General features: G+C 39.5%; 2 protein-coding genes across 2 annotated transcripts in view; both read right to left on the bottom strand.

Moving 5' to 3' along the window:
- LOC114688130 (ESF1 homolog) overlaps positions 1-27,882 on the bottom strand; it is a 60,132-nt gene that overhangs the window by 10,543 nt on the left and 21,707 nt on the right. Inside the window, 3 exon segments of the mRNA XM_037204457.1 lie at positions 768-966; positions 2,372-2,424; positions 13,495-14,463. Coding sequence (XP_037060352.1) covers positions 768-966; positions 2,372-2,424; positions 13,495-14,463 — 1,221 coding nt within the window.
- LOC114688128 (periphilin-1-like) lies at positions 13,227-15,001 on the bottom strand. The gene has a single exon (XM_037205260.1). It carries the CDS (start codon positions 14,126-14,128, stop codon positions 13,415-13,417), a length of 714 nt encoding a protein of 237 aa, XP_037061155.1. The 5' UTR covers positions 14,129-15,001; the 3' UTR covers positions 13,227-13,414.

Here is a 27,882-nt window from a genome sequence, read left to right as displayed (position 1 = left end):
GCAGTTCTCCAAGAATAAGCCTTTGGGAGCTCTTGTGTGTGGCATAAAGACGAGGGGAAGGCAAAGCACACAACAGCAACTGGAAATACTTACAATGGTTTCTGCACTGACTTGCCCAAGTATGGCCTCAACCTTACCAAACACATTCATATATATTTAAAAACTATATACATGCCAGACAAATTCTCCACTGCCTTTGCAAGACAGAGTGCTGGAGTCCAAGTACTATCATGCAACGAGACTATTCTTCATTCTAAATCCCATTATTCTTTTAGAGTCCATCTGGCTAGCTATAAAGAAAATTTCCAGAAAGAGCCCCCATTAAACTGTTAAACTCACTCTTACTAAAAGTCTCATAATGAGGGAGCTGGAGAGATGGCTTAGCAGTCAAGAGTATTTGTTGCTCTTGTAGAGGACCCAGGTTAGCTTTCCAGCACTACATGGCAGCTCATAATCATCTGAAACTCTAGTTCCAGGTGTTCTGACATCCTCTTTTGGCTTCTTCGGACATGGCATGCATGTGGTGCACATACATGCAAGCCAAATAGTCATACATAACATAACACAAAAATAAGGAAGTCTTCTTTTATAAGGGAATTATTTTATATCTTCTATGTTCAGGGGGCATGTTGGCTCTTCTCAATATGATTTATGACTGAAATCTACAAGACAGACTTGGTTATAAATCATTAACGGTTTTCAACCCATATCATTTTTTCTTTGGATTCCAACTGAAAAAAAAAAATCACAAATCCAAGCTGGCTTACCTATTTTTTTAACTTCTTCAGCAAAGTAGGGATCATTCATATCAACATCAGAAGGAAGCTCATCTTCACTAGCTTCTTCAGCAAGAGCCTTAAAGAGGAATGTAAAGAGAGTTTCAACATTGTAAGGACCACAATAAGTGAATATGAAGAAAATAATAAGCATTTTTGAAGTCAAGAAATTCAACATAAAATTAAAAGTCTAAAACAAGTTAATTTATAAAATAATTCTAACTCAGTCTTTTTGTTTTTCCACCAGACAATTAGAAAATAGTCAAGAAGAGCTGATGAGATGCTCAATTAGCAAAATGCTTGCTACGTACAGCATGAGGATCTGAGTTCATATCTCCAGTTCCCATGTTAAAAAAAAAAAAAAAAAAAAAAAAGAAGTACATCTGTAGCCCCAGTGCTGGGCAGGATGGACGAGGCCTGGAGTGCTGAAACATCTCTAGAGCCAGTCTAGCTAATAGGTAAGTAAGCTCCAAGTTCAGTAAGAGATCAGATCTCAAACAAACTCAGGCAAACAAAGAAACTACAGCCCCCAAAGGTGCAGAGCAGTCTGCACATGCACCCACACACATATGTGCACACACCCAAGAATATGCTCACATATGCATGGAAAATAATAACAGGAAACTACGATTTTTGTATGAGAATATTATCAGACATGTGGTCCCCATCCTTAGAAAGTAATGAGACATACTGTACTGTTCAGATTTTATAAACTTGACAGAAACTTGAGTCACTTGGGAAGAAGGAATCACAATTGAAGAACTGCCTCCATTAGATTGGCCTGTGGGCATGTCTGTGGGGGCACTTTTTAAACTGCCAATTGATGAAGTAGAGTGTTGTTTGAATGCTAAATGGTCTTATTAATATAAAACCCTGAGCCAGATATTGGGGTAAGAGCTGAAAGATCAGAGAAGCAGAGCAAGCCACAGCCAACCTCACCTCACCAACTCCTCGGCCAATCCTGTTTCCATGAATCTTCAGACTGAAAGCCTCTGAGTCCTCACCGGAAAGGCCTCAGCCAAAACAAGTCTTTAGTTCCTGTCTCCTCACGCCTTATATACCTTTCTCCACCCACTCATATCACTTCCTGGGATTAAAGGCATGTGTGCTTCCCAGTACTGGGATTAGAGGTGTGTGCCAACACTGCCTGACCTCTATGTCTAATCTAGTGGCTGGCTCTGTCCTCTGATCCTCAGGCAAACTTTATTAGGGTACACAATATCTCACCACAGTAGGGCCTAGTCTACTGTGGGTGGTGCCATCTTTAGTCCTGGGCTGCATAAAGAATGTAGCTGAGAAAGCCAGAGGAAGCATGCCAGAAAGCGGTGTCCTGCTTTAGTTCCTTCCCCAATATCCTTCTCCAGAAATAGCCTATTACCTGGACGTATAAGATGAAATAAACCCTTTCCTTCACCAAGTTGTTCTGGTCAGAATATTTTATCATAGCAAAGGAAACTAAACTAAGATACATAGACATTTTATAAAATAATTATTTTATAAAATGTCTATGCATACATAGACATTTATAAAATAATACTTCAATTGAATTCAATATTCAACTGACATAAGAGTTATAAAGGGATATAGATACTCACAGGAGAACATTGTTGGTTATTCAGTAAAGAGAATGGCTTGATATTTGATACAACTAAAAAACGGCAGTGATTATCAATAACAAAGTCAAACACTATAGGTTATCTCAAATATTTAGAACAATCTATTTGGTTAAAGAGGAAATGATTTCTACTACAAAATTTTAAAACATATAAATTAATGCTCTGTTCTTATTTTCAGTTTAAAAAATGACCTTGGGGAGGAGATGGCTCAGAAGTTAAAAGCAACCACTACTTGACCATAAAAAGACCAGGACACATGTCAGATAGCTCACAACCACCTTAACTCCAGCTTCAAAGGATCCAACACCCAATTATGGCTTCTAAGAGCCTATTTGGGCATCTACATGTACACATATGTGCATATACACTTACACAGACAAACACATAAAAATTTTAAAAACAAATTTTTTTTAAAAGGCCAGGCATGGTGGGACATACCTTTAATTCCAGTACTGAGGAAGCAGAGGCAGATGTGAGTTTGAGGCCAGCCTGGTCTACATAACAAGTTCCAGGTAAGCCAAGGCTACCTAGTAAGACCATTTCCAAAAGAAAACAAAACAAAACAAACACCTTGTTTTATCTGTGGTCTATCACTGTAAACTATCTGTCTATTTTAAATAATTTTGAAAGCTAAAATTTCCCTAATACAATTTGAACAGACTGTCTATACTGTACTGGTCTATTTAACTAACAAATAAGACCATAAAGTAAACCGAGATAAGACTAATCAAACTAGGTTTATTTCTAACAATCTAAAACATCCCTGTCATTTTAATAAATATGCTTAGAATATATTCATCCTGGATGCAAAATGATATGATCTATTAAGCTTTAAAGGCACCAAGAAGTCAGAAGGCATCTGATGCTCTCATCAAGTCTGGTGCAGAACACCAAGTCTTGAAGACACTGATTGCTTACTGTATGTATTTTACATGTTAACAAATCCAGATCTTCTCTTGGCTGCTCTTCCTCCCTCTGGTACTTGCCAGATTTGGGAGCCTTCATTTAGAGGGACCCTTTAGCCAAGCCCAGGTGGTGAGACACGAGTACATGGTACAATTCCTCCTAACTTCGGGCCTGAGGCTGCTTGTGTCAGATCCAGTCTCAAGGCCCAGCTAGGCTTGGACATCATGTGCTCTGGCTCAGCCTGGTGAACCCACCTGACCCCACCATAACTGCACCCTCCCCAATTCCCAGGCTTACCCACAATTACAGACCCACTCATTCCTGTTCTAGCCTCCAGGCATCACATCAGTCTGCTGTGTTCGCATCAGATCCATGACCAACGCAAGAAGCCTACACTTCCAGATTTCATTGCACAAACACTATGAAAGGTCAAGACAGTATGTCCTCCCAAACCCACCAAGTTCTATAGCAATGGTCTCCAGTGAGCATTACCAAGATGAACTCCAGGACACAGAACTGAACAACCATAAAACTAATCAAAGAACTCGGAGTTTAAAGACACAATGGAATAGCTCAATGAACTCAAGGAGAACAAAACACCTGAGTGGTGCCCAAGAAAACACAAACATAAGTCTGAAATGACAGGACAAAGACAATACAAGATTTGAGAAAGGAATTCAACAGGCATAGAAATACTGAAGAGACCTCAAGCTGAAATGAAGATAGAATTGAAAAATTTAACACAATTAGAAAACTCAGAAGAAAGCCTTATAAGTAAAATTGATCAAATATAAGACATACGATTAGAACCTAAAGACAAACTAGGGGAATAAGACAAGCAAAGAATATGAAGAAAGCAGAAACACAAAACAAACAAAACAGGAAAGAAACTGGGACTCCATGAAAAGACCAAATCTTTGACTTATAGGCACAGATGATCCCAGGTCAATGGCTTTTGAACAATGATGTTCAAAAGAAAACTTTCAAACTAAGGAAAGATATACCCAGACGATCTAAGAAGCACAGCTAATACCAAAGAGAGAAGACCATAAGCAAAACTCCCCACAACATATCACAGTTAAAACACTTAAACAGAACAAAGAAAGAGTATTGAAAGCTCCAAGAGGAAAATCCTAAGTCACATAAAAAGGAAAACCCATCAGAATAACAGCTGATTTCACAATGGAAACTTTGAAAGCCAAAAGAGCAATGTATGCCAAGTTCTACAAAACCACCTACATAGACTACTGTACCCAGCAAAGTCATCTGTCATGGTTGAAGGAGAAAGAAAAACTTTCCACAACTCAAATAGGCTAAAAGAGTTCATGTCCAGAAAAGCCAAGCCTAAAGAGAATACTGGAAACAATACTTCTTAGTGAAGAATAAGCATAGCCAAGAGACCCTAGAAAGAAGACAAATGAAACTGTAATTAATAAAATACTAAATACAACTAAGAACACAAATACTAAACCAAACAAAAACAAAAACCAACAAAACAACAACAAAAATCAACAAAATGACAGCAACTAATACACACCTTTCAATAATGTTAAATATTAATAGCCTCAACTCTCCAATCAAAAGACACAGGCTGGCTGAATGAATTAAGATACAAAGTCCATCTTTCTGTTGTTTACAAGAAACTCAGCTTTAAAGATAGGGATCATCTTAAAGTGGAAGGATGGAAAAAGTATTCCAGGCAAAAGGAACAGGAAGCAAGTAGGTGTTACTGTCTTAACATCTGACAAATAGACCTCAAACAGAAACTAATCAAAAGAGATAAAGGGCACTGCCTTAGGTAGGGCTTCTATTGCTGTGAAGAGATACCATGACAATGGCAGCTCTTATAAAGGAAAAGCATTTAATTGGGGTGACTTATATTTTCAGAGGTTTAGTCCTTATCATAGCATGCAGGCAGACACGGTGCTAGAGATCCCACAGGCAACAGGAAGTGGCCTAAGACACTGGGTGTATTTTGAGCATAGAAGACCTCAAAGCCACCCCTACAGTGAAAAACTTCCTCCAACAAAGCTACACCTCCTAAGAGCGTCACTCCCAATAAGCTTATGGGGGTCAACTACATTCAAACTATCATAAACACTTCATTTTAATCAAGGGAACAGTGAACCAAAAAAGGTATTACTATCTTAACATATATGTACTGAAATTGGTACACCCAATTTCATGTGTACTACTAGAATTAAAAGCACAGATTAATATCAACCCATTGATAGTAGGTGATTTCAATACCCTTCTTCCTCTAATTGACTGATCACCTGGACAAAAGATAAACAGAGAAACATCAGAAACAAATAATATTATATATCCAATGGACTTATTCCACCCAAATACCAAAGAATATGTATTCTACTCAGCAGCCCATGGAAGGTTCTCTATAATAGACTATATCATGGAATACAAAACAACTCCTTTGGTTTTTCAAGACAGGGTTTTTCTGTGCAGCTCTGGAGCCTATCCTGGAACTCACTCTGTAGCCCAGCCTGGCCTCAAACTCACAGAGATCCGCCTGGATCTGCCTCTCAAGTACTGGGATTAAAGGCGTGCGCCACCATGCCCAGCTAACAAAACAATTCTTAACAAATTCAGATGTATCTTACCTGATCCTAGTTAAATAAAAGCTAAAATCAATAACAAATAAATCTTCAGTAAGTACACAAACTCATGGAGAGTAAAATAAGTGTAGTCCTCACCTCTCAGCAAGCAAACTTCTTGTTGCAACACATGGAGGCCATGACAAAAAACCACAACCAAACAAAATGCAGTTGCAGAGCCTAGTCCCAAAGGCTATATTTAATAATACAACACGTGGACCTAAGGCTCAGGGATCACTGTGGAAGAGGGGCAGGAAGGCTGTAAGAGCCAGAGGAACTGGGATTTACTGTGACACTATGTCTCCTATGAATGTCAGAAGCTACATCCAGAAAGTCTCACCAACATCAATGCCTAAACAAGAACGACACCAAAGCTCATTAGGCCTCAAGCCCACCAAGAAACTACAGGCAACTCAAGCATGCTAAGAGCAGTCAGTAGAAATAGTCTTCTCCAAAGAACAGAACACCAATTGGTTATAAAAAAACTAAACGGTCAGCCCCGGAGGAAACATACACACACAAGTAACCTCATACAGAATGAACAGGTTATATGTCTGTATTTAAGAATTATGCATACACACACATTTATGTAACAACAATTAATGCAAAAACAGGACATGAGAGAGCAAGGCAGTGTATATGGGAGGGTTTGGAAGGAGGACAGGGAAGGGGAAAGTGATGTGACTGTATTATAACCTCAAGAAATAAAAAAATTAATAATAAAAAAATCCTAGATGTTATCATAAACACTAGAAAAACAGAAACCAAATGTATTATAATCAGCATAAAAAGTATCCCCAGTTTTCACTTTAATATTATTAAGGAAGAAAGTATCTTTCAATAACCCAGGAAACTGAGAGACTGACAAGCAACTCTATAAAGAAAATGTTCTAGAAACACTTTTAGATTTTTTAAAAATTATTTTTATTAAATTAATTAATGATATTTATTTATTAAATTATTTATTTTTAATAGACATGTGCTTGTGGGCTTGTATCACATTTGGGCAGGAGCCCCTGGAGACCAGAAAAGGGTGTCAGAGCCACAGGAACTGGAGTTACAGATAGTTGTGAGCCATCACACGGGTGTTGAAAACCGAACCCAGGTCCTCTGCAAGAACAGTAAGTGTCCGTAACTGCTGAACCATCTCTCTAGCTCCTGCTTCTATTTTTATTATACAGTCCACAAATGACTCAAACGTTATTTACACAGTATTAATTTCAGCTCACTACCTTACAAAGCTTTTATAGTCACCCTGTTACCTGGATGATTAAGTTTTAAAATTCTAATCACCTAACAGCTGTGTGACTCTGCAGTTACCATATAAACTTTCTTTTCCATTGTCAAACTAGGAGGCAGACTGCAAGTTCTTTTAGTTCATTTTTAAGCACAGGCTTTCCATTTGACTCTCCTCTCAACTCAACCCTTTTTCTTTTTGTCTTTTTTCAGCCCAAGGCTAGCTCTTTTGGGTATGACATTTGGAGCTTTTTTGCGTTTGTGGTTCTAAGGATCAAACTTGGGAACTCATTCAAGCTAGACAAGTACTCAGCCACTGAATTACATCTCATCCTTTAACTTCCCCACAACCCCACTGTGGCACTAGGAACTTAACCAAGGGTCTTGCTAGACAAGTACTCCATTACTGAGTTATATTCCTGGCCTTCAATTCAAAATTTAAAATATCTGGCTTTTTAAAAAGTTATGAGCAAAAAATATCTTGTGAATGTATTTCAAATAATGAATACATTGGCAATAAACAGAAATAAAGAAATAGCCAAAAATTAATACTGAACAGGTTTTTGTTTTGTTTTTTTAAGACAGGGTTTCTCTGTGTAGCTTTGCTCCTTTCCTGGAACTCACTTGGTAGCCCAGGCTGGCCTTGAACTCACAGAGATTCACCTGGCTCTGCCTCCCGAGTACTGGGATTAAAGGCGTGTGCCACCACCACCCAGCCTGAACAGGTTTTAAGATGTCTGAAAATGAAATGTTTGGATAAGGGCTACCTAACAAAATGAATGCACAACTGATTCAAACCATTTTGTTTCTGAATAAAGAATTAATCATTCAACAGTCATATATGATTGTCCCTGATCTCTGTGTAAGCTACTAGTGGAAGACAGCAACAGATCCGAGATTACAGGAAGACGGGAAAGGACAAGGCTAAAGAGCAGACGCTAGAGTAAAACTGGGACCCTGCTTTGAAAAGTGGAGGGAAGACAAGGCGGAGAGGAAGAGATGCATCCCTGCTCCATGGCCCAAGGCAGGAAGAAAGGGGAACTCTCTGCTGGATGAGACAGAGGGGCTTTTGCTTTTGCTTCTCTGGACTCCATTCCTCCTTCTCAAGAGTAAGGATCCCAATCCCAAGTGTTTCTAACAAGAAAGGCCTATGACATTCACAGCTTTACCACTGGTGTAGTCTTCAGAAGGAATCTCCTACATCCCATATTAATATCGAAATCTCTCACAAACCATCTCCAGTTTCACAATTATCAATCAAACCAGCAATGAACACTCAATTTCCAGTCTTCCTCAGAGACTGGCTTTTACTCATTAGCAGTCACACTCAGCTATTAACAAAATCCACTTTGTCTCCATTGGCACTAATTTGAGTCCCCCAACACATAGTGGCCTCACACACGATTGAGCCTGTATGATAATGAGTATTCAGAGACGGGTAATGCCTGGGGGGTGCTCACCAACCTAAGACAGAGCACCTATGTGGCCTGGGCAGGCGTCTCTATGATGGGTAAGGTGACCTGCTGACATCCCAAGCAACCTAAGTCAGAAGCTCATTTTCTAGTAAAAGGGGGACCTGTAGAGTCCTGGCCCCCATTTTGGGTAACTGTTGTCTTGCTTGCTGACCTTGACCTTGATATCATCCCTATGCTAATTCCCTGCCAGGTTCCACCCTCCTGAATGCTTAAGGGAAGTTCCTTGCCTGTGTCTCCTGCATAATGGGCGTTAACAGCTTAGATGCAAGATTGTAAAACATCGGTAGCAAACTTCTGCCCTCCAGGGTTCTCCCATTGTGCTGTAAGCCGGTATTTAAAACCTCTCCCCCACTTCAATAAATGGCATTTGGAAATAAATAAATAAACAAATAAATAGAAGTGAACTGGTGAACTTTTCTCCCCTACAGTGTAGCCTTCTTGCTACTCATTGCCAATTCCAGTCCATGAGATGATCTCCTCCTTAATGTCCTCAACTTTCTTTTAAAAATCGATTTCCCTCTCCTTCCTCTCTCTCCTGCTCCCTCTGCTCTCTCTCTCTGCTTAAGACAGGCTTTCGCCCTGAATACTTTCAACTTTGAATATGTATGTTAACATCCCGTACCACCTACTATCTCCTTATTCTAAGCACCATGCCTATTAATAGAATTATCAATATGTGAAAAGTTATGTTAGAGATATACTTAACTTATCTGTTTATTATAAATTGTCTAATGAGGCATATTCACTAATTAGATCATTAGATAATGCTAATTACAAGCATACCTTATCTACCAAATTCAATAGTCAGACAGGAACTTTAGGAACAGTATATAGTAGAAGATACTACTTCACAAACACAAAAATAAGGAATTACAGCTCTTTCAAGAATCTTCTAATTAATGTTGCTACGTACCCTAGTTATGGTTGGTTTACTACATTTCCATAGGAACTAAGTATCAATAGAAGGAGTAGTTCATCTTAGTCAAGTTTGTGGACAATGTGTTTCCTTCCATCTGACTGCAGCCTGCTATCTATTTCCTTCTGGACTTTGATACATGGGCTTCTGTGGTTTACTCGAGTATAGAATCATAGAAGACCACAGAAGAAAGTTCACAGTAACTGTTACCGAAAACCTACATTTCTTAAGGTAAAACTACCAAAATATACATGGCATGAAATGTACCTTCACAAATGCCTCAAAAACTAAGTATTATTAGTCCTACTCTTCAAATGTGTAAACCAATGTTAAGAAAGAGTAGCTCAATTATCTCATATACTACATATAATATGTAAAAAGACCTCTTTCACTATTACACTCAAATGCACACATAGGCATGCATATAACACATGTTCACAGTAAAAATACCCTATCGGGAGCTTTCAAAAATACAGTTTAGGCTTGCAAGTTGGCTCAGTGGATAAAGATACTTGTCACCAGACATGACAACTGGAGTTTGATCCTAAGAAGCTACATGCTAGAAAGGAGAAAAATGATGCCTGCAAGTTGTTCTGTGACCTCCACATACACACACACACACACACACACACACACACAAAGTATTTTTCTTTCTTTCTTTCTTTCTTTCTTTCTTTTTTTTTGGTTTTTCGATACAGGGTTTCTCTGTGTAGCTTTACGCCTTTCCTGGAACTCACTTTGTAGACCAGGCTGGCCTTGAACTCACAGGGATCCGCCTGCCTCTGCCTCCCGAGTGCTGGGATTAAAGGCGTGCGCCACCACCGCCCAGCAAGTATTTATATATATATATATCTATCTATACATCTGTATAGAGCTTTTAAAACATTTTAAATCAAGGTGTTCAGTTCTCCAAGAAAACCAACTTTACTCAATTCAGTAACATGTGAAAAGTACATACCTAATAGTGATGATTCCAGGACACCGGCACTCTTACTACTGAAGGCACTAAAAACTGATGTTAACATTTCCGGAAAGAAATCTGACGGCAACCTCAAGACACAGAAAGTGCCCATACTCCTTCCTAGCATTTCTATTTGGGGAAGCTATTCTATAAAAAAACCTATAGGTTATTTATAACATCTTAGACACCTGGCACCCGAGCTTTACCCTTTGAGGTTTTGTCCATGGTAGTTTTACCAGCGTGCGAGAGGACTTGAAACAAGCCCTGCACTTTCTCATTATGCAGTAACTGGACAAATGATACAGGACTTGACAATTAACCACAAAATTTCTTTTCAGGATTCCCTAAAGATGTCTTCACCCCCCAGAAAGCAGGAAGTAATTTTAAGAAAATGATGCCCACATTCCCAAGAGTTGGGATGGGAGGTTTTTGGTTGTTTAATGAGTTATGGATATTGTCATTGCTTATGATGGTTGGTTACAAGTTGTTAATTGTTAATGGTCAGGAAAAAAGCTGAACAAGGAGATTAGATTCAGAGTTTTTGTTGAAAAAAAAGAAAAAAAGAGAATATAGATATGCGGTAGATCATTTAATCTACTCTGAAGAAAAAAATAAATAATAGGATAAATGGGTAGATCATTGAATCTACTCTAAAAAGAAAAGGAGAAGATATAAAAATGACAAATGTAGATTATTGAATCTATTATGAAAAGAAAAAAGATAGAATATGGAGATGATAAGATATAAAGGTCAGTTACTGAATCTACTTTTAAAAAGGAACTACTTGTTTTAAATAGGATAAGTAATGAATTTTTTTTGTCTGAATATGTCAAATGTTAATGGACTAGACATTGTTATATATTAATGGAGTTTTTCATTTGAGTCTGTCAAATGTTAATGGACTAGAGATCGTTAATGTAATTCTTGACTGTATATATTGTATATACTTATTGGATATAGTTTTTCTTGTATTAGTTATAAGCTTTTTTAATTTTATACAAAAAAGGGGGAAATGTGGTGGTATTGTGTTCCCTAAAATATTGTGTACCCTAATAAACTTATCTGGAGTCAGAAAGCAGAAAAGCCACTAGATATAGAGGCCAGAAAACAGTGGCACACACACCTTTCATCCTAGCATTCCAGAGGTAGAAATCCATCTGGATCTCTGTGAGTTCAAGGCCACACTGGAAACAGCCAGGCATGGTGACTCACACCTTAATCCCAGGAAGTAATGGCAGAAAGCAGCTAAGTATATAAGGCATAAAAACCAGGAACTAGAGCTGGTTAAGGTTTTAGGATTTTGAGCTGTGCAGTTCAGCTGAGATCCATTCGAATGAGGACTCAGCGACTTCCAGTTTGAGGAAACAAGATCAGCTGAGAATTGGCAAGCTGAGGTGGCTGTGGCTTCTGTTTCTCTGATCTTTCAGCATTCACCCTAATACCTAGTCCCGGGTTTGTTTTTATTAATAAGAACTTTTAAGATTCCTGCTACAATATGGGATATGGACATTGCCCTTGGCTGTCTCACAGAAGTTGGAGGTAAGTCTCTCTTGCTGAAAATACCATGTACTTCAGACACAGGACTGAAAGGATCCAAGCTGGATCTGATCTGAAAGTCTGCACCCTGAGGACTAGTTTTCATAGTACTGGGTGCTGTGCAAGCAGCCAAGGGAAGGAAACAACAAATACACCTACCCAGCTGTGACACCAAAGTACCACAATGAAGAGGTTAGCAATATACTGCTAAGCACGTATTGTGGAATAATTATTTTGTACACTGTAAAGATGTGTCTTTTCCAAGGAACCTTCTGATTGCTTTAATAAAGAGCCAAATGGCCAATAGCTAGGCAGAAAGAGGTTAGACAGGACTTCCAGGAAGAAAGAGAGCAAGAGAGATGAATCTAGGCATGTGACAGACACCAGGGGACGTGGAGAGGAAATAGGAGGTGCAAGATGGAAGAGAGGTAAAAAGCCATGAGGCACAACATTGATTGATATAAATGGGTTAATTTAAGTTATAAGAGCTAGTGGGACAAGCATAAGCGATAGGCTGAGCCTATAATTAATAATATGTCTCCATGTCATTTTTTAATTGTAAGCTGGAGGACCAAAGGAAAAAGTGTATGCAACAGCAGCACTTACATCTTGGCTATAACCAACAGAATACTGAAGATGCTGGCACATAGTTTTAATCTCAGAATAAAGGAAGCAGAGGCAGGGGGATCTCTGTGAGTTTGAGGCCAGACTACACATGGTTTTCAGTCTAGCTAGGTCTAGATGGTAAAACCCTGACTCAAAAAAGGAGATAATGAAATTGGGCAGTAATTAAAACCGTGATTTTTAATGTACCTATTGTTACAAATTGTGTCTTGTGGCTCAGTGCTATGCTGGGAAGGATCAAGAAGTGAGTGGAATGTCCTAATTGTCTCTTCACTTGTTCACTGACTCACTTACAAGGTGAGGGGAGCTCAGCTGGCCTTGCTGTCTTCTGCCACGTTTCTTTTATTATTTAAATTTTTATTTATGTTTTTTTCATTTTACATACCAATCACTGTTCTCCCTCCCTCCCCTTCTCCTGCTTCCCCCCAAGCTCCCCTCATCCTCTCCCCTGGCAATGGGACCAGAACTTATGCGTGTACATGAACTGGCTTTATTTTTTAATTTTTTAATTCATTTTACATACCAACCACAGATCACCCTCTCATCCCTCCTCCATCTCCCCGCTCTTTCCCCCCAACCCTACTCCCATCTGCTCCTCCACAAGGGTTAGTCCTTCCATTGGGGAACAGCAAAGCCTGGTACATTCAATTGAGGCAGGACCAAGCTTCTCCCCCATGCATCAAGTGTGAGCAAACAATCCAAAGGTAAGAAATCTAGAAGCTTTTACACAATTTTTTGAACCGAGCCCTAATTCTTCTAAAAAGGGTCTCCAAAATCTGGAGTAGAATTGTCATACTCCATAATGAAATGCTTGAGTTCTTCAACATGTTGCTCACCTATTTCATGCAAACTCTGCTTCATTGCAAACTGTATAGATTTTTCTAACGAACGATCCTTTTCAACCAGCCTTTCCACCACCATCCCGAAAGTTTCACAGACTTGTCGGTAAACCTTCTCAATCTCAGTGATTTTTGATGCAATCGCTTTTGAGCGAATGCTAAGCTGGCTGTCTTCACACAATTCTGGGCCAGCTGTTGTGTTTGACTCGGGTTCTTCTGTCTGGTTGATACATAATGGTGCCTTGGATCCCGTCTCAAACTCGGAAATTTCAGCCAAGTTGTTTTCTTCTGACTGCTTGGGATTTTCATTAGCCCTCTTGCTTGCAGCATCAGCCTGTTCCTTCTCAGTCAGCTGGCTGGGGCTTTTTAACACCTTGGATGAAGAACTTGAGGGCACAGTATCTCTTGATGTTTTCAAAAACTGGATGGCTCTCTCTTTACATCTACGTCGAGACTGATGGAAGGAGCGCATCCTGCTTCTACTGCTGAGACTGGATCCAAATCTGCTGTGTAGGGAGTCCTTCCCGCCCACACGTGATTCTCTCAAAAAAGGAGTGCCCCGTTTATGGGGAGAGAGTTGTCTTGAATAATGGGAAGAATAGAAACGTTTTCTTCTAAAGCCGTTTCTCATGGCCCTGTATTGAGGCTGTTGGCTTGTGGAATACTCATCTCTTGACCATCGGTAGCCATAATGGCCTCTTTTGTAGGGTGGGGCTCTTCTTGGATCCTGAGTAAAACAGCGGCCCTTGCCCCATTCTTGGTAATCAACATGACAGTAGTATCTACTGTAGCCTCCTTCCTTGGGTTTGGCAAGCAGAGAAGATCTCTTGTCTCCCAGAGGCGGTCTCTTTGGCACAACATTAATTAATCTATGGTTGCCATCACTGGGATGGTTCCAAGGAGGCGCTTGTTTTCCTGGAAGTCGCTTGTAGTCATACCATCCTGCGCTTGTTTTCCTGGAAGTCGCTTGTAGTCACACCATCCCTCAGACCACATTTCATCTGTTTTGGAAGCCACTGGACTTCTGCGAACAGAAATGACCTACTTCCCTTCCGGTTCACTTTCAATTTCCAACCACACTCATGGCTCAGCTCAAGAATCTGTTATTGTCTAAAAATTCGTCATCGGAACTCCCCAATAGGTACGTTCCACCGATGCTGCTGAAACCGCACCAACAGCTCTCTAATTAGACTTAGGCCTACTCAACAGCAGGGAAATCATGCCAGGTCCTTGAAAGCTAGGAAATTAGCTGGGGCTAGTGAGGGCATGTGTCATACAGGAGAATGCAGTACCACCACTTGACTAAATCAGTACAATTCCTAAGTGAATTCCACTTACTACAAAAAAGTGTAGCTCTCACCCCTCACCAAAAAAAGCTTCTCTTTGCAACAGAGAGAGACCATTGCAGAAAACCACAACCACTCAACTTCAGAGAACAAGTGATTGTGGGGTTTCTAGCCCCAAGATACACACACACACACACACACACACACACACACACACACACACATATACTCCTGTGCCTAAGCTCACGGAGCATCATTAAGAGGAAGAGGAAAGATTGTAGGAACCAGAAATGAAAGGGAAGCTTCACCCATGATATTTCAACAATATGACTGCCTAAACAAGACCTGAATAAGGACAATACCAATCAATATGCTAACTTGAAGGGGGAAATCTCACAGGGTTCCACCTCTAAACAAAGAACTACAGACTGCTAAAGAATTAGTCTTCCCCAGGGATCACCGTTTTAACAGGTTACCAATATCAAGTGGTCAGCTCTGAAATCAAATACATATACAAGCAACACGAAATAGACTGGGAACATTGTATTTATATATTTGTGCATGTGTGTGTGTGTGTGTGTGTGTGTGTGTGTGTGTGTGTGTGTGTGTGATGATCAAGGAAAAGAGAACATAAATTTGAGAGGCATCCAGGAGGAGAGGATATGGAAGGAAAGAAATAGAAAAGGAAAGGATGTGATTGTATTTTCATTTCTAAAAATTTAAAAATTAAATAAAATGTAGATAAACATTTAAAACATATAAGGCAAAAAATAGAAGCAAATAAAATATTTATTTAACAGTGAACAAATTTAAAATGAATCAAAATTAATTTACATAATAGCAAAAAATCATAATATTCTAATAAATTTCACTAGTGAAAAATTAAAGTACCTTAAACTACAAGCTTATAATATATTTATTTAACATATTGAACAAATGTAAAATTTATTAAAATTAATTTATGTAACAGGAAAAATCATAATGTCATAACATTTGGCCTTTTACTTTCATTAACCATACGTTGAAGTTACCCATACTTGAGTCATAGAACATGGCAGAATCAAGTTGGTAATGATCTAAATGTTTAATCCCTACTGGCTTCTTTTCATGTGCTGGAAGATGCTATGCAGGCTACCAAAGGAGAAAAGTCATCATCAGTCACACCTATCTATGAAACCTTTGAGCTACAACAATGATCAGCATAACACATGGCCATTGGTGTATTAGCAGCTCAAATAGTATTGGTGTAACCAAGCACTTTTTGATTGGATTTAAGTTCCTCTCCACAAGAGGAAACCCATACTAGCACCATTATCAGACCAAGAACATACAGCTAGCAGTCATAGGCCCTAGGGGAGAACTTACTACTGTTACGTTATACTGTAAATGCACATAGTATTAAACAGACTTATCATTACAGCTGTAGCTCAATGTTTCTCTTATTCCTCATCTAAGGAGCTTTGAAATGGAGTAAACGGTGGTTAACATAGTGGCCCACAACTGGCCAAGGTGCAGAGAATAAGAGACAGAAGAATGCTCAGCCTTAAAGGGAACCTAGGTACCTCATCCTCCCCTCACAGGGTTCAGAGATCATTGAGGAAGAGGACAAAGAAAGAGTATAATAATCTGAGGTGGTGGAGGAATACAAGGAACTTCTGGACACAGTAGGGCAGTTGCACATAAGAACTCACACAAACTGCAACACCATGAAAAAGAAAACAAACCTGTGCAAGCCCAAGGCAGACCAAATCCCAGCATGGAAGTGGGAGCTTGGCACACAATCCCGGTCTATGTCTAGGAGCTATTGACAAGTGTTATCTGCTGGGAAAGGAAGGGCAATTTCCTTTTAAGAGTGTAGGTCTGGGAAGTTGACATTGCTCCAGCTGAAGAACACACACCCAAGGATATCTGGCACTACACTTTGGTCTTAAAGAAACGTTTTTTTGTTGTTATTTTAAGAAGACACAAAATTAAGTGGGTAGGAAAGTGGGGGAATGAGTTGAGAAATATTTGGCAGGGATAAATATGATCAAACACATAGTAAGAACCTCTCAAAAAAACTAATAAAAAACAATTAAAGAAAAATCAATAAGACACTTTCTCCAGTGTTGTTAGATTATTTGTTTCAACGAGACCTGAGGTAATTACAGTTCAGAATGAATGGACTGCATCACTACAGGTTTTTTTAGACCTCAGTGCCCCACCCCAACAGGATGAGTGAAAGAAGCCTATGCAATACTGCTTGAGCTAAGGCATAGCAAGTACATCAAGCCATGGTCCATAATCTTGTAGTAACTTGTGGCCAATATTAGTGTACGTCAAACATACTTCAAGAAACATGAAACTGGTTGAATATTTGCATGCATCAATTAGTAGGAAAGAGTAATGATCATGGGTGAAAGGCTCCATAGTAGCAGAAGTAGGACTTTGGCAGTTAAATACCACAGCAGTTTGTGAAGTGTGGAGCCTTCTCTTCTGCACTTGGTTTCTCTGAATCCCTGGGGAGAAATGCCATTACAAACCTGTGCTTTCCAGATCCCCCACCCCTTACTGAGGAGCTACTGTAGTTGATGGCTGTTTTCAAAAGACCAAGAAGCAGCTAAGAAGCTAAGAATGGTGGATGCCAGAACCAGCACGAGGCATCTGCAGCTGAGATTTGTGGAAAATCAACACAACACAGACACACACACACACACAAACACAAATAAATAAATAAATAAATAATTAATTAATAAACTGAGCTAACAGAAAAATGGTGCAGTTTAAAATATTGCTTTTGCTGGACGATGGTGTGCACGCCTTTAATCCCAACACTTGGGAGGCAGAGGCAGTCGGATCTCTGTGAGTTGAGCCAGACTGGCTACAATGAGTCCAGAAAGGCAAAGCTACACAGAGAAACCCTGTCTCGAAAAACAAAAAAAAAAAATATTGCTTCTGATGCCAGTAGGGATTGAGAGCCCAAGACGGCCAACTTGACAAGCATTAATGTAAGCCTAGGAACAGTAGCCATGTGGTTGGACTCTTCAGAAAGGAATGTATGGTAACTGCTTTTTCAAGAATGTTTGAGAACATGTCACTCAGGCACCTTGGAGATTACAGGGCAACCCTGACATTTGGTAGTATGGTCACTGACCTCCATTTGTTAACAGTACCATGCCAGCAGAGCCTTTTCATGTTTGCAATCCTCTTCACGCTGGTGTAGCACCTACCATTTCAGGAATGGCTTTGTACAACATTTATGGCCTCCTGGAATTCATCTAGCCCCCTTTGAAAGATACCTTAAAATTTGTGAGCTTGAAATGTAACCGTAAGGAGACCGTTACTTCTGCTCCTTGTATGCTGTCTCTGTCTTTCTTTGTGGTTCTTAGGTGTTCTTTTGCAGAGCTACCAGCTTAAGTCATGCTGGGATCAAGGAAAATGGGCCTTGGTGGTTTATGTTCCTGGAGTTGGGTCCATGCCAGTGGACCATGGCTGTAGACACAGATGGTGCTCACATGCTCCAGAATACAACTTGACTTCACTGCAGCTGTTGTTGCTACTACAGCGATAGCAGCCACTGCTGCTACTGTTTCTGGGATTGCTATTTCACACTTGGTTTCTACAGCTAGTAAAGTGGAGACCCTGGCAGCAAAAGTAGCTACTACAGTTAATTACTCCTTCATTCTACTGGGTATGATAAATTTAATTCAGCAGTAATATGCATTTTGATTGGCTTTAAAAGTTATAAAATTAATAAAACTTGAGTCCACTTCCTTTTGGGATACCATCTTACAAGGGCTCCAATTTGCAGTAAGGCTCCTTAAGGAAGGGAATGGCTCAGTTGCCCTAATGCACTGGCTATGGGCGGGTTAGGACTTTGGTCTTTCCTGTGTCGAACTGTACAGATTGCAAGCCCAGCGCCACTTTTAGATCTATGGCAGCAGTTAACCCTACAGCTCACACATAGCTGAGCCTGTATGATAAATGAGTATTCAATGATGGGTAATGCCTGGAGGCATGCACCACCCTAAGTCAGGGGACCTGTGGGGCCTGGGCAGGTACTCCCTATGATGGGTAAGTTGATATGCTGACGTCCCATGCAGCCTAAGGCAGGAGCTCATTTTTTAGTAAAAAGGGGGGACCTGTTGTGCCCTGGCCCCGGTTTTGGGGAGCTGTTGCCTTGCCTGCTGACCTTGATCAGATGTCCTCCTTATGCTAATTCCCTGCCGGTTTCATTCCTCCTAAACAGCTTACTGCAGGTTCCTTGTTTGTGTATCCTGCATGTTGATGTAGTGCTAGAATGTAAAACATCCGTAGCAAACTTTTGCCCTCCCAGGTTCTTCCACTGTATTGTAAGTCTGTATTTAAGGTCTCCTCCCTCCATCAATAGGGGGCATTCTACTGAGAGGAAAGACCCGCTGTCTTGTCTCTGTTTTTAATCCTCAGCCTCTGCTCGGTCATGGTGAATGGGTAGTAACGGGGCGTTGCTACAACCAGAAAGCTTCTGAAATCTGATATTTGTCTTCATATGAGTCTATAAAAACGTTTGATAGTATGAGTTTATGATACTCCTGTTTGCTGAATAACAATGTCAGGTAATTTGATATTTAGCCAATAAATCAATACTTATTAATGTATTTGTGTCTATTGAATTATTGTCAGAGAACAGGATGAGTTAAATCAATTAATCTCTCTTTAATGAGATCTTTCTTGATGAAAATAATTAAGGGTGGATATTTCAGAGTGAGACTTCTAACAAGATGAAGCTTATGGTGATGCAGTCTAAAACCAACAGTTCCCTTATGGATTAAAAAAGAAGAATGGTCTTGATAGAGAATTAGATGACCTGGATAAACCTTCAAATGCAAAACATAAAAATACTAAAAAACAACCTTAAGTCTCCACAGATACCTGCATACTGACAAAACAATTAAAAGAATATTTAGGCTAAGCAATGAATGATGGTAAAATCTGAGAACTTCAATTGACTTGCTTCCAAGAGAATGGGTGAGATTGAGGTAACTCTCAGAATCATGGGGAAATTCAAGGTCTTAAAAGCCCAAGAGAAGATCCCACATAAGACTAGGACAGGAAAATTTACCCCAGCATAAGGCAAACTAAGAATTAAATCCTCATGGACAATCCAACCCCAATAGAGAAGCCTGGAGAACTACACGTAAACTTGCTAGTATCAACCTTGTTGGTGAGTACAAAGATAAATCTTCAGAATTCATAACCACAAAGAGGTACATAAGAGTAAGTCTAATTCACACTAACTTAATTGTGCCACAAAACCTCAAACCAAGAATTCAATTCATATAGATTCCACACTCACAGAAGAAAACTAAAATCTTTTAGAGGAATGTCCTTTCTCTCAGCCCTCAAACATTCCATTGAAATTTTTCTGAGAAATGATCATGTTATATATAAGAAAATTCTTACCTAATTAAGTAACAAGACTGAAAAAGACAACAGATAATTGAGGCTAGTGGATCATTATACATTAGAATTATTAGATAGGAAACATAAAATGTAGTTAAATATAGCTTAATGAAAACAAAATGTTTAAACATACGAGTAAAGACCAGGCAAATAGGGAAAAGTATATACTTCCTGGAAAATTAAGATGATTTAAATAACCTTCAACATTTTAAAGATAGTAAAACACATAGTGAGTACTTATGATATTTTGTTGAATGAATAAATGATTATAAAAACTGTATTACCCTAAGCACAAAGAACTTGAAATGACAAGAGAATGTTGTGTTTTGCTAAATGGGTCCATTACCAATGAAAACTAGAGACTCAGATATTGGGTCAAAACCTTATAGATCAAAGAAGTGTAGCATGAATCTTAAAGAGTCTTATTAATAAAATCAAACCTGAGGCCAGTTATTGGGGTGAATGCTGGTAGATCAGATGCAGAACAAGCCACAGCTATCTCACCTTGCCAATTCCTCAGCTGGTCCTGTTTCCTCAGAATGGAAGCCTCTGAGTCCTCATCCAGAATGAATCTCAGCTGAAATGTGCTGCTCCAAAGCCTGAAAGCTTCACCAGCCAAATGCTTCTAGTTTCTGGTCCTCATGCCTTATATATCTTTCCTTTCTGCCAACACTCCCTGGGATGAAAGGCTCATTTCTTGGGATTAAAGGTATGTGTCATCATGCCTGGCTCTTTCCAATGTGGCCTTGAACTCACAGAGATCCAGAGGGATTTCTACCTCTGGAGTGCTAGGATTAAAGGTGTGTGTGCCACCATTTTCCAGCCTTTGTATCTAGTGGCTGTTCTGTCTCTGACCCCAGATAAGTTTATTAGGGTGCACAATATTTTGGGGAACACAATATTACCACAAAGAAGCACAGGAGGAGTGACCAGCTGACCTTCCCTTTCTTACTGGAGACCCAGCCAGCACACCTTCTATCCACATGTCCCAGGTCAAAGAGAGCTCTTGATTTCCAAGTCCCTCCCTCCTCCTTCCTGTCCAACTTCCCTATCTGTATTCCTGGCTTCTCTATGGCTAATTCCAGTCAGTTAGCTCCTGGTTCCAAGCCCTCATTCAACGGTAACATTATTGTTTTGTAAATTTTTTATTTATTTATTTTTTAAGTTACACTCATCACTCATGATATTCATTACTTACACTCATGATATTAATCACATTTGTGGTATTCATAGATTACATTTGCAGTATTCATTCAATTATATATATATAATTATTATTAATATATATATATTAATTTTAAATGTTGAATGTCATTTTTGAAGGGGGTAGGAGGTTAAATACAGGCTTACAGCACAATGGGAGGACCCCAGAGGTTAGAAGTTCCCTACTGATGTTTTACAATCTTTCACCTAAGCTGTTAACGCCCTTTATTTAGGATACACACACAAGGAACTTCCCTTAAGCAGTCAGGATGGTGGAATCTGGCAGGGAATTAGCATTGGGAGGATATCAAGGTCAAGGTCCCAAGCAAGGCAACAGTTACCCAAAACGGGGGCCAGGGCCCTGCAGGTCCCCCTTTTATTAAAAAATGAGCTTCTGACTTGGGTTGCATGGGATGTCAGCAGGTCACCTTACGCATCATGGAGACGCCTGCCCAGGCCACACAGGTGCTCTGTCTTAAGAGGTTGAGTGCCCCCCAGGTATTACCCTCTGAATACTCATTATCATACCGGCTCAATCATGTGTGAGCTGCATGGTTAATTGCTGCCAAAGATCTCAAACTGGCACTGGGCTTGCAATCTGTGTGTTTGATACAGAAAAGACCAACAGAGGTTCTATCTCACCCATAGCCAGTAGGCTAAATGCAACTGAGCCATTCCCTTCCTTAACAAGCCATACTGTACGTTGGAGTCCTTGTCTCTTAGTTTGGGTATGTTGTACTTTGATTTTCATTGAATTCTAGGGAATCTTTAATTTCTTTCTTTATTTCTTCCTTGACCCATTGATGTTTCAGGTGGGCATTATTCAGTTTTCATGAGTCTGTGGGTTTTCTATAATTTTTGTTGTTGTTGAGGTCTAACTTTAAGACATTGTGGTCTAATAAGATACAGGAGATTATTCCAATTTTTTTTGTATTTGTTGAGATTTGTTTATGTGGCCAAGCCTGTGGTCAATTTTTGAGAAGGTTCCATGGGGTGCTGAGAAGAAGGTATATTCTCTTGTGTTAGGATGGAATGTTCTGTAGATACCTATTAAGTCCATTTGAGTCATAACATCTGTTGGGTCCTTTATTTCTTTGTTAAGTTTCAGTCTGGTAGATCTGTCTTTTGATGAGAGTGGTGTGTTAAAATCTCCCAGTGCTAATGTATGGGGTTTGATGTGCATTTTAAATTTAGTAGTGTTTCTTTTATGAATGTGTGTGCTTTTGTATTTGGAGCATAACTGTTTGGAATCGAGACTTCATCTTGGTGGATTTTTCCTGTGATCAATATGTAATGTCCATCCTGATCTCTTTTGATTGATTTTAGTTTGAAATCTACTTTTATTAGATATTAGGATAGCTACACCAGCTTGTTTCTTAGGTTCATTTGCTTGGAAAGCTTTTTCTGAGCCCTTTACTCGGAGGTAGTGTCTGTCTTTGAAGTTAAGGTGTGTTTCTTGTATTCAGCAGATGGATGGGTCCTGTTTTCTTATCCATTCTGTTAGCCTGTGTCTTTTTATAGGTGAGGTGAGACCATGGATATTGATGGATATTAATGACCAGTGATTGTTAATTCCTGTTATTTTTTGTGGTTGTGTTGTGTTGTCCTTCTTTGGTGTATGTTGGTGTGGGATTATCTATTGCTTGATTTTTCATGGATGTGTTTAACTTCTTTGGGTTGGATTTTCCCTTCTAGTGCTTTCTGTAGGGCTGGGTTTGTGGACAGGTATTGATTAAATCTGGCTTTATCCTTGAATATTTTGATTACTCCACCTATGGTGATTGAGAGTTTTGCTGGGTATAATAGTCTGGGTTGGCATCTGTGGTCTCTTAATGTCTGCATAAGATTTTTCCATGACCTTCTAGCTTTCATAGTCTCTATTGAGAAGTCTGGTGTTATTCTGATGAGTTTGCCTTTATATGTTACTTGGTCTTTTTCCTTTGTGGGTCTTAATATTTTTTCTTTGTTCTGTGTGTGTGTTTAGTGTTTTGATTATTATGTGGCAAGAGGAATTTTTCTTTGGATCCAGCCTATTTGGTGTTCTGTAAGCTTCTTGTATCTTCATAGGTATTTCTTTCTTTAGGTTAGGAAAGTTTTCTATGATTTTGTTGAATATATTTTCTGTGCCTTTGACTTGGTATTCTTCTCCTTCTTCATTCCCTATTATTCTTAGTTTTGGTCTTTTCATGGTGTCCCAAATTTCTTAGACGTTTTATGTTACGACTTTTTTGTCTTTAGTGTTTTCTTTGACGAATCTATTTTCTCTATTGTGTCTTCAGTGTCAGAGATTCTCTGTTCCATCTCTTGCAATGGTTGGTTATGCTTATCTCTGTAGTTCCTGTTCGTTTAGTCAGGATTTCTATTTCCAGCATTCTCTCAGCATGTGTTTTCTTTATTGTCTCAAATTCATTTGTCAGATCTTGGAAAGTTTCTTTCATTCGTTTAATTGTTTTTTGTTGGCTTTCTTTGATTTCTTACAAAATTTTTTGTTGTTTTTTCTTCCATTTCTTTAAGGGAGTTTTTTTATTTCCTCTTTAATGGAGTTTTTCATTTCCTCTTTAAGGGAAGTTTTTATTTCCTCTTTAATGGTGTTTTTCATTTCCTCTTCAAGGGAATGTTTTATTTCTCCTTTAAGGGAATTTTTTATTTCTTCTTTAAGGGCCTCTATCATCTTCTTAAAGTCATTTTTAGGATTGAATTCTTCTGTTTCTTCTGTCTTGGTATGTTCAGGTCTTGCAGGTGTAGAATCACTAGGTTCTGATGTTGCCATATAGGTCTGTATGTTGTTGCCTGTATTTTTGCACTGGCGTCTACTCATCACTTCCTTTGCTCCGTGCAGGTGGTGTCTGTGTCTGAGAGTGCCTCTCTTGTTCTAATTTTTAGTCTTGGTTTACTAGGTGTTCTTGGTTAAATTGGTGCTATTGGGCTGTTTCTTCAAGAGCAGCTGATCTCAGTCATTGAAGTATATACTTATTATTCTGGTGATCTGGTTTGGTTGTTGGCCAGCGCTTTCTTTTGTGTTCCCAGGTCACATTTTGTTCATTTGTCAACTCCTCAGTGATCTTGTTTCTTCAGACTTCAAACTGTAGGGATTGGAATCCTCTCCCGGATGGAGTTCAGCTGAGCAGGTAGTCTCACCAAAACCTCCAAGTTGTTGGGTTTTGCAGGATCAGCAGCTGGGCCCTGGGTTGGCCTCAGACGGAGTGTTCAGATTCGTTCTGGTTCTGTCCCACGGAGATAACTTCTTCCAAGGGTGTTGGGATTAAAGGCACCCCTGTTCCATGCTCTTGATTAAGAGCTTGTTTTCACCAGCTCTTCAGTGGGTAATAGCTCAGTTTCTGGTCTTTATTGCAACTGTGTTTCATCCGCCGTCTTCTGGGCCTGCCTGATTGCATTGAATACATAGATTACTTTTAGTAGGATGGACATTTTCACCCTATTAATCTTACTAGACTATGAGCATGAGAGGTCTTTCCAGATTTTGGTTTTGTCTTTCATTTCTTTCTTCAGTGTGTAAAGTTTTCATTGTACAAGTCTTTATCTTCCTTGATTAGATTTATTCCAAGTTATTTTTGATCCTATTGTGAATGGATTGTTTTTATGGTTTCTTGATATGATTTTCATCTATATACAGGAAAACTAGAGATGTTGTTTTTTTAATTTTGTATCCTACAACATTGCTGGATGTATTTTCAGCTCTAGTTTCCCTGTGGAGTCTTTGGGATCTTTTATGTGTAGAATCATATCTTCAAATAGGTGTATTAGACTTCTATCTTTCCTATATGTATCCCTTTATCGCCTTGTTTCATTGCTCCACCAAGGACTTCAAGTACTTTATTGAAGAAGAATAGAAAGAATGGACATTCTTGTCTTGTTCTTGATTTTAGCAGAAATGATTTCAGTTTTTCTCCATTTATCATGATGTTTGTTGTGGGCTTGTAGTGTGTGTGTGTGTGTGTGTGTGTGTGTGTGTGTGTGGTGGTGTGGTGTATGCTGCATATGTGAGTGTATTCTTACAAAGTATATTAACAAATAATTTTCCCTTAACCCAGTTGCAACATCTGTAGGATTACCACCCTGCCTATAATGCTAGTGTAATTCTGTAGCTATCAAATAGGAAAGGCAGAAGTTTTGTACAAAACCTTGACTTTACAAATATAAACTTAACATTCACATAATCTTTGTTTTAATTACAATTGTGACCTCAGACCAGTTGACAGGGGACTTATATATTGTCTTTATTAGGTTGAAATATCAACCCTCTATCCCTAGATTCTCGAGGACTTCTGTCATGAAGAGATGTTGGATTTTCTTAAAGGCATTTTCGGCATCTAATGACCTGCTCATGAGGCTTCTCTCCTTGAGCTCTGTGGTGGATTAAATCTACTGGTTTACATGTATCAAACCATGCCTGCTTCTCTGGGATGAAGTCAAATTATCTTTTGGATGTGGTCTTGAATTTGGCTTGCAAATATTTTAATGGAAATTTTTGTGTTTATTTTCATCTGAGAGATTGGCCTATATACTTCTATTTTTTTGTTGGGTTTTTGACTGGTTTTGGTATCAGGGAAATGCTGACTTAGTCAAACAAATTTGGAAGTGTTCCTTCTTTTTCTGTTTTATAGAACAACTTGAGGAGTATTAGTGTTAATTCTTCTTTGAAAGTCTGGTGGAATTCTGTGTTGAATCTCTCTGGCCTGGGTGTTTTTAGTTGGGAGAGTCTTTCTAATTTTGTTTTTTACTTTTTATGATATGATGTTGTAGAAATTCTTTTAAAAATCTTTAAGTACCATGTGAGATCACAGCTGAAAACGACAGTATGACATGATTACTGACCCTAAGACATTCTATTGCCACTGCTTTGTGTTTGCCCTGGAGTTTCCCAGTATAGAGATTTTTCTGCTGAGGTCCTGGCACACAGAACATGTTTTTTGAGCTCTTTTATTCTTTCTTTAATTTTTTCATTCATTTTTATTTTCTTTCAGATTTAATTTTTAATGTTAATATTTCCTGATTTTTATTAATTCTTTGGAAATTGCATGCAATGATTTCTAAGTTTTAATTTTTTTAATTTAAAGATTTTTTTCCATTTGCCATACCGACCACAGTTCCTCCTCCCTCCCCTCCTCTCTTTCACCCCCCAACTTCCCCCACTCCATCCCTTATCCATTCCTCAGAGAGGGAAAGGCTTCCCATGGGGAGTTAACAAAGTCTGGCATGTTGAGTTGAGGCAGGACTAATCCCGCTCCCCCTGTATCAATGTATCCCAAGGCATAGGGAATGGACTCCAAAAAGCCAGTTCATGCACCATGGATAAATCCTTGTTCTACTGCCAGTAGTCCCACAAACTGCCCAAGCCACACAACTGTAACCCACATTAAGAGGGCCTAGTTCAGAAACCCCAGAGAAACTAGGTAACAAGGAGGACCCTAATAGAGATGTACATGGATCATTGTGCGAAGGGGCATAGATAAGATCTCCTGAGTAAATAGTGAGCATGGGGAGAGGTAAGGGAAGGTGGCAAGAGAACATAAGGGAACTAGGTAGTTGAGCTGGGGGTGGGGGAACAGAGAAGGAGAGCAAGGAAAGAGATACCTTTTTCTATTTATTTAAATTTTTAATAATTTTACCTACCAACCACAGATGTCCCTCTCGTTACTCTTCCTGCTCCCCTCAGCATCTCTCCCCCACTTCCCATCTCCTCCTCCAAAATTGTAAGGCCTCCCATGAGGAGTCAGCAAAGCCTGGTACATTCAGTAGAGGCAGATCTCAGCCCCTCCCCCTGCATCAAGAGTAAGCAAGACAGATGATGGGCTCAAGAAAGCCAGCTCATGCACCAGGGATAGATCCTGATGCCACTGCCAGGGGCCCCTCAAACAGACCAAACTACACAATTGCCCCCCTATGCAGAGGGCCTAGTCCAGTCCCATGCAGGTTCCACAGCTGTTGGTCCATAGTTTGTGAGTTCCTACTATCTTGGTTCAGTTGTTTCTGTAGATTTTTCCCATCATGATCTTGACCCCCCTTGCTCATATAATCCCTCTTCCTTCTCTTCAGCTGGACTCCCAGAGCTCGACCTGGTGCTTGGTTGTGGATCTCTGCATCTGCTTCCATCAGTTACTGGATGAAGGATCTATGATGACAATTAGGGTCTTCACCAATCTGATTACCAGGGTAGGCCAATTCAGGTACCCTCTCCACTATCATTAGTAGTCTAAGCTGGGGTCGTCCTTGTGGATTCCTGGGAATTTCCCTAGCACCAGGTTTCTCCCTGACCCCATAATGGCTCCCTCTATCAAGATGAACCCAGCTAAGACTCTGAAAGTCCAGTCAAAGACAGGGAGGAGGGAGTATATGAGCAAAGGGGTCAAGATCATGGTGGGAAAACCTACAGAGACAGCTCACCCAAGCTAGTTGGAGCTCACTGACTCTAGATTGACAGCTGGGGAACCTGCATGGGACCGAACTAGGCAAT

This window comes from Peromyscus leucopus, chromosome 4 (genome assembly GCF_004664715.2).
Source record: "Peromyscus leucopus breed LL Stock chromosome 4, UCI_PerLeu_2.1, whole genome shotgun sequence".
Lineage (NCBI taxonomy): Eukaryota > Metazoa > Chordata > Mammalia > Rodentia > Cricetidae > Peromyscus > Peromyscus leucopus.
Note: the sequence above shows the minus strand (reverse complement) of the source record. Positions and strands in the feature narration are given on the sequence as shown.